This window comes from Rutilus rutilus (assembly GCF_951802725.1).
Source record: "Rutilus rutilus genome assembly, chromosome: 1".
NCBI lineage: Eukaryota > Metazoa > Chordata > Actinopteri > Cypriniformes > Leuciscidae > Rutilus > Rutilus rutilus.
In genome coordinates this window covers 66372242-66384330 of record NC_140209.1, presented here as the reverse complement: position 1 = coordinate 66384330, position 12089 = coordinate 66372242, and the positions used below count along the sequence as shown (strand labels likewise).

Genomic DNA, 12089 nt, shown 5'->3' with positions numbered 1-12089 from the left:
TACTAATATTAAACAAATTTTCAGATGTAGATATCAATAATACATCTTTACAAAATCCTCAACTCTTTGTAAATGGTCTCTCTTTATTTGATAAAGGTTTTAATAACAACTTTATAAGAAACTCCTTTAATGTTGGATCCAGTCCTCCATGTAAATCAAAGTGGCTTAAACCTTATTGTATATCTTGGCGCAACATTTGAACTATGCCCTATAAGTTTATTATTTCTAATAAAGTCAAAGAAGTAATGTACAAAATTATTCATAGATGCTATCCTGTAAATGCAACCATTAGTAGATATATTCACGCTGTTTGTGATAAGTGCACTTTTTGTAACATCACTTGAAGACATAGAAAAAGGGCAATATAAAAATAAATGTTCAATTTCTTTTTGGACTGACTTTAAAATAGATATGACAAAAAAATTGAACAGATGTCTTGATTTAGACCCTCATGACATTTTACTTTGTTTCCAAAACCCTTTTTTTTCTGAAAAACAAAATTATATAATTAATCTTTTTATCATTTTGGCGAAATTTTATATTCATAAGACAAGAATAACTCAAAAGAAACCCTCCTACGGTATATTGCCTTCTATAACACTGATCTAACAATATATTTTGAAACTCTTTCAAACATGAGATCACAAAATAAAAAGCTTATAAAAACAATACAAATATTAAAGCTTTTCAAATACATATAAATGCCCTGATATTTTATACTTATATTTTTGTATTTGTTCTTATGTTTATGTTTATTTTATTATTATTATTTATTTTTATTTATTTATTTATTTTTTTTGGTAAAATATTTTGAGCTGTATTGTCAATACTTTGTAACAATTTTTTTTTTTTTTTTTTTTTTTTTTGCATTGTACTGAAATGTTTTTGTATTTGAACTGACTAAATAAAAAAAAAAAAAAAAAAAAAAAACTAGTTCTCTTCCGCAGTAGGTGATGCAGGGAGTCTTGTGATTGGTTTTCAAGCCAGCCAATCAGAATTTAGCAGTCTCATCTCTGATTGGCTGGAATTATGGCATATTGTAACGCTGGGTTGTGTTGAGCAAACGAGCCGTCTGCGCTTAGAGAGCGCTCACGGCTGGTATGAAAGGAGCAAGAAAGTGAAACTTTGCACACGCGAAAGAGAACGTCCGCACACATCCAAATACTTATTTTAAATGCAAAATTGATTTTCGTTCGCTCGCAATATTTTCTTATCTGCGAGACGAACATTTCTCCGCAAAACTCAGTTCACGCGCGTGCGAAATGCCCTTTTCCACGCTCAAAATGTGATCTTGCGCGCGCAGAATTGTGACCGAAATCTCACCCCATACTCTAGAAGCATGAAAAACAAAACTATTATTTAGATCATCAATAGGGCTCCCTTTTAAGCCATCACTTACTTACCGCGTTCTGCACTCTCACTAAAACTCTCGTCAGAAACACTGAAGTTGTCTGCACAAACCAATTTTTTTCACAAACCACGCATAAACATCATTATCTCAAAACTACAAACTTTTACATACATGCTGCTGACATATTATTGTAGGAGAGTTTGTGCTGAATACAGTGTAATCAGACTTTAGCCATGAAAATGTCACAAGTAACAGAAATAAGCACAAATGTCAGAGCATGTCAGAACACCTCCAGGGCCCAGAAAACACCTCGGACCCCAGAGGGTTAACCCATTTAGTGGTTAGTAAGATTTAGTCTTAATAAGTCATGTATCTCAATTAAACACAGTCAATTATGGCTCAAGTGAACATAAACATCTGGGTTAAAACCAGATATGTTAGAAGCATTCGGTCTTAAAGTGACAGCAGCCTAGAATACAGCCGTCTGTGTCATTAATGTCAATCAAACAACAGAAGATGTTAAATAAATGTGGGGTTGCCTGTCCATCCCATCTTGTATGCCGCCAAGAGAAATCTGGTTACTGTACACACGCAACATCTAACAGCTGGTGCATCAGACAATTTGAGTAAAAATGGATGAAACGGCTGTGCTTCAGCAACAACAATATCATACCTTGGTTTAGGGCTGAACGATACATCGAATTTTCATCGTCATCGTGATATGAACTCGTGCGATGAACACATCGCAACAGACAGCCTGACATGATGAGTAATGCCTGGTTCAGAGAAAAGATTTTTGTGTCTGTTACAACAGTCATGGTGTCAGATTACACGATTTTGACTCCGTTTGACGTAGGGTATCGTGGGGATTCGTAAACGACAACGGGCGTAGGGACGCAAGATTCGATCATTTAATCTCATATGGTGTGTCATAGTGGGCGACAACCTACGTCGCGTCTGCGATGCTTCACGACAAAAAGACTAGCATGCTTACTTTTTTAACGGTCCTCCAAGACGGGTTCCGTCAAGAGTGAGTGTGTGCGTGAGTGAGTGCGAGTGCGAGCAACAGTGAGTGTGTGTGCGCCAGTGAGCGTGTGTGTGTGTGCGAGCGACGAGTGTGTGCGCGTGCGAGAGCGATTGTGTGTGTGCGAGTGAGCGATTGTGTGTGCGCGAGTGAGTGAGTGAGTGAGTGAGTGAACGAGCTACAGTGAGTGTGGGTGTGTGCGCGAGTGAGCATGTGTGTGTGTGTGTGCGCGTGAGTGAATGTTTGCGAGTGTGCGTGTGACGGCACGCAATGACTGGTCGGAGCACGTGTAGTCTGACATGTTTCTTGTCCATGACACGACAAGATTTTAGGAGTCAAAATCGTGTAATCTGACACCGTGACTATCGTAACAGACCAAAAAATCTTGTAATCTGAACCAGGCATTAAAAAATTAAACATGCTAGTCTTTCTGTAGTGATGTCGTGAAGCATCGCAGACGAGGTAGGTTGTCGAGATTAAACAATTGAATCTTGCCCGTTGTCATTTACGAATCCCCACGACACCCTACATCAAACGGATCGTGCCAAAATCGCGCTAAAATCGTGTAATCTGAACCAGGCAGGTAATAAACATTTGACCTATCATTAGGGCTGGGTATCGATTCAGATGTTACAATTCGATTCGATTTCGATTCGCAAGCTTTCGATTTGATTTGGATTCTCGATTAGATTTTCGATTTCGATTCTAAATTCGATTTCGATTCGACTCAATGAATATATATTTAATACAAATCCTATAATTATAAAAAAAGAAGAAAAAAAAAGAAAAGTGAACATAAGTTTACAAGTGGTTAATTAATAAAAAGAAATTAAGAGCTACAAACCTGTATATTAAAATCTTTTTATTTTAGGTACACTTGGGTCCTGGGCACTAAGAATCATATTTACCTGTGCCCTTCCTGTCTAACAGGTAGGACATACCTGTATGCAGAAATTGAATAAATTTATCAAACAGTCTGCGCTGCATTAATTATAAATTATATATAGACTAATCCTTATTAAAGTTACAAAAGTTCTTTAGTCAAGAGCAGTGAGTGTTTTTCTCTGTTCCCTTTGTTCTTTGATTAACTTTAACGACAGAGATAATTAGTGGCTACTGTGTACTGTCCCTTTAAGACCAGCCGCTGTTGACAGAGACGCAGATCTCACACGCGCCTCATTCTCTCACGAGTCACAACTCTTCACGTTCATCGTAAGACTGCTCTTATGTTATGAAGATACTCGACAAAAATACATTTTGGCATAATTGTGTGTGTTATTGTTCGTTCAAGCGCGATAGAGAACTCTATTCTGGGCTGTCTTGTGTACACGCACGATATCAGCGCGAGTCTTTCTGTGTGTCACACTCAGGACATTCACGTCATATAATTGCGTAGGCTTGACATCGCGATTGCGATTTGATTAATCGTGCAGCACTAGTTGAGGTTATTTTATGATTAAAATAAAACAAACATAAAATCTCACAGCATTAGCTATAAAATGGAGTTTGCAAGCCTATGAACAGTGGAGGAAACCTAATACTTGGTAATAGCTTTTGGGTAATGGATAAATAAATATGGAAAAAAATCGATTCGTGGTGTTTGAGAATCGATTTTGAATCGACCACATTTTAAAAAACGATTAATCGAAAAATCGATTTTTTTTGCCCAGCCCTACCTATCATGCAAAGAACCTATTAAAGCACTAAGACATGGGAACAGTATAGCTAACATTCAGATTTGAATATTTAATCGCAAGTCATATCGTCATCGCAATATTAGACAATGTTATCGCACATCGCAGCTTTTCCTCATATCGTGCAGCCCTACCTTGGTTCTTTAAAACAGCAAAAAAACAATGTTATTTGCATATCGAGCAGAAACAAAGCAACCTCGGCATCTGTTTTCAGGCCTTGGTAGCATTTTATCTTAAAGTCCTTTTCCTCTTGTACATGTACATACTATGTACTTATTACATAAACTAATTAATATGTTATAATAGTAATTACAATAACTGGGTACTAACTAGGTACTAACCATGAACCTACCTCTAAACCTAACATTAACCCATGCAGTTACCTTATATTACCCAGTACTTTCTAAAGTAAGTACACTGTAAGAACATATAAGTGTATGTAATGTAAAATATAAGTGCAACCCAGGCCTTCCCGCTCTCTAACGTCTCTCCAGTGCTCAGAAGCTTCTCCATCATTAATCCTCTGGGGACCAAGCTGTTTTTGGGGTCCTTGAGATGTTCTGACATGCCTTGATATTTGTGCTTTTTTCAGTTATTTGTAAACATGTTAATGGAAAAGGTGTAAATTCACTCTATATAGCACAAACAGGGCTACCATAATATGCGAGCAACGTGTATGTAGATGTTTGTATTTTTAAGAGAATAATGTTTATGCGTGGTTATTGGAAAAAAATAAAATGAAAGTTGCTGATTTAAGAACACAAAACACATATTAAATATGTGTCCACAAGACTTTTGACTAATTGATGTTGTCCCTTTGAGTTCTAGCTTCAAAATTATGTGAAAATCATCCTGCCTAATTGTTCACATAAAACACTACATTGATTTAAACATTGTAAAACAGCTTTTTTGTCAGAAGAGGTTTATGCGTGGGAGTGGTAATGGGTCATCAATATTAATGAGATTCAGACCAGGGGTGTGACATAGACGCTCCCCCAAGTGCTAATGGGCCATCAAGTGAGGCAGCCTGAACAAAGAATGAGGAGATTCAAATGTTTTGTTTTTCAATCTGTTTTATTGTAATTTTGTAAAAACAAAAGTAAAGGCAGGTATCTCACAGTAAATGCTTATGCCCCGTTGATGCGAGCTCTAAGCAAATCAAATGTGACCAAAATAAATAATCAGTCGGCTATAAACAAAGCAATTGTGAGCGATAAATAAACAAACGTAAAGGCAGGTATCTCACAGTAAATGCTTATGCCCCTTTTTTTTCTTTTTGATTTCCGTTGCTCCGTGTCCTGCGAGTTGCAGTGGAAGGCGAGAGTGAACAAGCTACATTCCTTTTAAAAAAAGTTGAAAACTATTTTTATCATATATTTTACAGAGTACTATTCCAGCACATGCATAACTGATGGACATTTAGCAATGCTGATAAAGCAACACATTATAAGCTCTTTTAAATTAACATTACCAATCAATAATTGTTATAGTGTGCATGCATAACAACACATTTGTTTCAAAGCCACACAGGCACATATAGGCTACATTTGTATCATCACTAAGTATATAAACAAAATGTAACTAACATCTGTAAAATAGTAGGTAAATATGTACTTACTCTTTTTGATTTTTGTTGCTGCGTGTCCTCGTTGCAGTGGAAGGCGAGAGTGAACAAGCTACATTCCTTTTAAAAAAAGTTACAAAACATATGTAACATCAACCAATCTCCAAAAATAAATAATAAAGTCATACAGGCTCATATTATTAACACTAAGTATAAACAAAATTGAACTAACATCTGTAAAATAGTGGGTAAATATGTACTTACTCTTTCTGATTTCTGACTGTGTTGCTAAGCGCACTCCGAGTTGCAGGCGGAGGTAGTGATGAAGCTACATTCCTTTTAAAAAAGTTGAAGAATATTATTACATAAATATAACTATAGTAGCATTAGTCTATAATGAATAACTGATGTAAATAATTTTAGACGCGTGCAATAAGCCTATATGCGTGTCAATGGGCCATTACCGGAGAGGCACACCGCAAACATTAGCCTAACACATTTGTGCACTTCATTAACTGGGTATATTTACACATTTTAGCACATTTACACACATTTACAACTGATATTTGCGAGCATGCATCGTTAATGATAATGAGGCAGCATTTATATAGTCAAAATATAATCTAAACACCTACTAGGCCTACTTTCTAAAATAATTTCTAAATTCTATCTTTCATACATAATGATCTAAACATAGCCTATCATTTAGGCTACACATACAAATACAAATTTCCTAACCAAGGGGTGTAGCATATGTACACAAAAAAACAAAACAAAACATTTTTGACGTTGAAATGGTACGAGATATTAAATTCATGGTATAGATATGCACTTTCATTAGATCGTGTTGAATATAGGTAGATATCAAATGTCAATACTCTGGATGGCAAGTCCACCCAGTATAATATGTAAGCTCATGTTTTGAATAGCTTGTCAACTAATGCAAGTAAGAATAAATACTTACTCATCCGAAATTCTATCCACGGCTGCATCAAGTCGCTCTTCAAAATACAAACGGTCGTCATCAGAGTAGTCGCGCTCCTCTTCTGATGAAAATCTGGACTCTTCGTCGCTAGTATCCAGGACGAACTGAAGGGTTTCCGCACCGGTGTACCGTGTCATCTTCCCAACGCGCAGGTGACGAAATGATGAAACTTGAAGCGTTTAATGCATTTGCTTGGGGGCGTTTACCTGTTTTGCATAGATGGCTTAGCACATTATCTTGTGAATAGCGCGCTCCGTGAGTAGAGGCGTGAACGAATTATAGTCAATGAGCTCGTAATGAGCTCAACTGGAATCGCTCTCTTTTTATACAGATTACAGAAGCTGATAATATTTGTTTTTTATATAAATGACTTCATTTAAAAGATGCGATCTCAAGCTTTATGCCCGTGGGTCTGTTTGCCTGTTTGACTGAATTTTCGCGGAGTTATAGATCATTTTCGAACGCGTTTCAAATGGGAGTTTACTGACAGAGAGAAGGCAGAAATCGCATCATGTTAAAGTTTCTTTATTTGTCAAAAAGCAAAACACTTTATTTTTATTGTGAGTATACAGAAAAAAAATAGAAACTGAACAGGATCGATTGATGTATTACACGAAACAAAATTAACAGAGCATTTTGTGTTTATTTTTCATTGCTAAAAAAAAAAACGAGCAAAACGCGCCGGCGCGTTTTTGGTCCCCAGAGGGTTAACAAGCTCTTGACTGATCATAACCTTTTAACAAGAGTCCTCTCTTTTTTTCAGATTAACAGCCTGTAATCTCACTGATCAGCACTGTGAAACTGTGGCTTCAGTTCTACAGTCATCAAACTCCTCCCTGAGAGAGCTGGACCTGAGTAACAATCACCTGCAGGATTCAGGAGTGAAGCTGCTCAGTGCTGGACTGAAGAATCCAAACTGTCAACTCAACATTTTGAGGTACGTAGAAGTTTTATGTATATAGCGCCTTTCCGTAGCTCAAGGTCACTTTACATTGTACATTACAATACATTTACACACCCACACACACATTACAAACACATACGGATACATATAGCCACATTATCCAAAGTACATGTTAAATAGATATGTTTTTAGCTGAGTCTTGAAGGTAGCCATAGATGAGATATAATGTGTAAGTGTAAGGGGTAGTGAATTCCATAATTTAGGAGCATTACCACTAAATGAACTTCCACCTACAGTGGACAAAAACAAAAACAAGTTCAGCTGATCTAAGGGACCGGGCTATTGGGACTGGTAACCAGTGATGAGCAGAGGAGTAATGTGAGCAGAATGTGAGAACATACTGTAATCAATTGATGCATGAATTAAGGTGTCAGCATCAGCTAGCGAAGATCGAAGATGTGCAATATTACGAAAATGAAAAAAAAAAAAGAGTTTTTAACAACAGAAGAAATATAAGAGAAAAAAGAGTTGAGTCAAATACAACACCAAGGTTACGGATGGATGAAGAAGGCTTAACATGAACCCCATCAATATCAAAGGACTGGTCCATCCTTTTGACTGAGGCAGCAGAGCCAATCATCAATATTTCAATTGTGTTATTATTTAACTTGAGGAAATTTGGGGACATCCAATGCTTGATATCCCTGATACATGCAGTAAGTGAGTCGGGCAGGGATGGCCTATCAGAGCTAAGGTAAATTTGAATATCATCAGCATAGCAATGAAATTGAAGTCCATGTATGTATATAGTGTTGTCACGGTACCAAAATTTCAGTATTCAGTACCAATACCAGTGAAAATCCACGGTTCTCGGTACCAAAGCTTAATTTATATTAAATTTACCATAAGTAATACAATTTATCTTTGTTAAAGCTACAAAATTCATTTTTTCTTTCTTTTTTGTTGTTTGATCACCATTGGTATCACAAACAGCTGCGGGTACATTAAGCTGCTGTCCCTTTAAGACGAATGCCTGGACCTAATATAAATGACATGCATCTGTTTTCTTTCTCAATTGTTTACAGCACACAACCGACTGTGTTTACGAGGATACTCGCCGAGACTGACATTTTAACTTAATTTTATGTGCCCGTGTCCATTTAAGCTCGGAAAAAAGAGAAAGGGGAACTGAATTCGGTGTTCATGTGCTGTCTGCGTGGCTTTGTGTGTGCGCAAAGAAAATGGCACGCAAGTCCTCTTGCGCTTGATGCCTGACTCAACTTAAAAACGTGCACATTATAAACTTTTACTCTATGATGGTTAAACTTTGCAAATAATCCAAGGCTATCCATCAATCCATGACTATCGCGGATGCCCACATCGCAATATCGATGCTGAAACGATACATTGTGTAGCCCTAGTATGAATGTGTTTAGTATGAATGGAATCTGGACGTAAATTAATTAAAATTAAAATAAATTTACATATATTAAAGTGTATATCACGGTTAAAACGATGGAAACTGTAGTATTAAAAACACTTCACAATAAGATTCCATTTGTTAGATAACATTAGATAAAATGACCTAACAATAAACAATAGTTATATACTGTCGCAATTATTCTCCTTGGGGTTCATTTAAAAATACATTTTTAAAATTAAAAGTTAACATTATTTCTGTTAACATTATTTAATGCACAATGAATGAAGTGAACAAACATGACCAATCAAGTGTTTGTATTAAATAACATTCACAAACATTAATTAAAGGAGAACTCGGCAACTCTAGCGAACTCTAGTCACTTCTTCGCTGATTTTCCCTTTTGTTGTCGCATGTTTTCCCCACAAGCTCCCCCTACAGCACAACACAGTCGTAAAAAACTCACTTGCGGCGGCCTCCTCCCCCTCTCTACCACTGCTCATGTGCGTTTGTTTTGATCGGAGCAAGCTGTATCGTGTGGAGCTATGTCTACCGAGGTGGGTAATCTGGTAATACATCATACATGTGTGTGTGTTTATGTCGAATTGCCGTAAAGCAATTCGTGTTTCGCGCTCGTTCTCGCTTCTCACGAGACTTCCTATTTCTATCTTGCCGGGACGGTAGTCCCCAAGTTGCAAGGTTGGTTGTCCGCCTGGGAACGCTGGGGGGAGCGGGGAAAGTCACCAATATCACCAGAACAGGTTGTTTAACCATCTAAATGATTTCTAGACAGTTTTATTAAGTTTAAAAAGTTACCAAGTTCTCCTTTAATGTTGTAAAAATATATTATTCACTCAATGTGTTGATGTTTGATAACGCATTGTTATGTTAATGAATGGTATCTTATTGTAGTGTTACCAAACTATACAGGAGATAAAACGTGTTTTATTTGACTTGACTGTACTTTTATTTAATCCAAAACTGCATTCATATTTAATTTTAAAAGGCCTTTTTAAACCTGCTAAGAGTTATCCAGCCAAGAATAAGCCTAGAACTGCTTTTCTGATGGACTGATATTAATGACATAATGACGGCTTTTTATTTCTCATCTCCATAAATATATCTAGTAGTAAAGCTAATGCAAGGGCTAGAAATCAATTAATTCTTTGCTGATACTTACTCGTCATCATGGAGAGCGCAGTTCGCACCGCTTTCTCCTTTCCACAAGCGCTTGCTCTCCCGTGGCGTCTGTCGTTGCTATGCAACCATGAACATAGGCGCGCCTGGAAAAACGAGCGCGCCGCGTCGCTTCTATTATGAGCGCGCTTGCCGCGCGCCTACATTCGAAATAACGAATCTGCACGCGCAAAAAACGCACTATGTGAACGGCCCCTTATGGCAACGTGACATTAGCCTAATCCAAAATATTTCCATATGTGGCTCTTTCCTCCTTTCTTATCAACAAGTGGATTTACAGCCACCACATCAGCAGCACCGCCGGTCGCCTTGTCTCAGCGCTTGTTATAAAGACGACGCAACTGCACGCGCATCAAGTACCGGGTTTGAGAAAACCTGGTACCGTGACATTTAAAAAAAATTTTGTACCGACTTGGTACCGAAGTACCGGGTCTTTGACAACACTACATGTATATGAGGTCACCAAGTGGATATATATAAATGATGAACAGTAGTGGGCCAAGAACTGAACCTTAAAGGAGCCGTATGTAGGATTGTGGCCAAAACTGGTACTGCAATCACTTTAAAAATACTGTAGAGCGGTGTATCTCCTCCCCCTCCCCCCTGACTCGAGGTTGCCAGATAGGCTGCAGGATTCAGCAGAAACGTAGGCTGCTTCAATGAGCTTCCAAAGTGACGACGAGACGTACACAGTAAGTTTTTTTTTTTCTGTTAATTATGTTTATGCTTCATGAGAAATATTTTAAGTAATTATGTATTTAAAAAATTTACTAATTGTCATTAGTTAAATATAATCGTAAAGATTATGCTCGTATGTGACAGTATAATCGTAAGATGTATGCTCGTATGTGACAGTATAATCGTAAAGATTTATGCTCGTATGTGACAGTATAATCGTAAAGATGTATGCTCGTATGTGACAGACAGAACGGTAACGTTAGCTGTTAGTCTAACTTGTAACGTTATGTATCTGTCATTAATGTAAGTACAAGCACAAGCCTATGTCACTATGTGTAACTTAGTCCACGATATTACTGTACGTGAAGAACGAATGACGAATCATTTTTTCTGAGGTAAAGTTAGGCTTCTGTCTCAATTACGTTTCAAATTGCCATAATGGACGTGCTAATGTTGTTTTCCTCAGCGTCTCAGCATTATGACAGAGAAACAGGCTCCTATAATGCATTGCTAATGTTAGCATACGTCCATGTGAGCTAATGTTACTTTGCACGAACATGCATAACTTTGTTCGACTGTCATGAATATATGAAATGTCCATTGACATCAAGTACAAGTTAGCCAAGCATAGAATCTTACCTGTCCAGGAGAAAATTAGCAACGTTGGCGTCTGTGTTCAAATTCTTCTCCGTTTTCAGCCGTCTCCATCTTTCAAAAGCATCTCCAATACAAATTCTGGTTTTATTTCGGACTTTGTCACGACGAATTTCTGAATTATAACGAGGTCTTTTTGATTTAGTAACGTTAGACATTTTTATCCGACTAGAGTTAGGGTAGGTTAGAGCAAAGCTGGCAACCCGGATCCCGAAACACTACTGACTTCGTGATTGGTAGATAGGTGGAGGGAGGCGCGTCAGGCCAAAACACAAAATGACAACATCAACATCAGTTGAGGGCTGCAAGTCCACTTTTTAAATGACAATATCCTAGCCATACTACTGTTGTCAGTGATATAAGTATTTGAAATGAACATGATTTCTTAATGTCTAGTGACATATCAGGGCCATTTTATGATTAATTGAAATAAATTTCTTACATACAGCTCCTTTAAAGAACACCCAGTGTAAGCAGAGCAGTGACCTATAGTGATATAATACTTTCTGTCGCTGATGTAGGAAATGATCCAGGAAAGAGCTGACCTAGTGATGCCGATATCACTAAGGCGAGAGATGAGTATTTAATGGCAGACTGTGTCAAATGCAGCACTTGTTT

General features: G+C 37.4%; 1 protein-coding gene across 1 annotated transcript in view; it reads left to right on the top strand.

The window, feature by feature from the left end:
• LOC311295511 (NLR family CARD domain-containing protein 3-like) overlaps nt 1–12089 on the top strand; it is a 59554-nt gene that overhangs the window by 15660 nt on the left and 31805 nt on the right. Inside the window, exon 3 of the mRNA XM_084416942.1 lies at nt 7382–7555. Within this exon, the coding sequence (XP_084273068.1) occupies nt 7382–7555 (174 nt within the window). The remainder of the gene's footprint in view (nt 1–7381; nt 7556–12089) is intronic.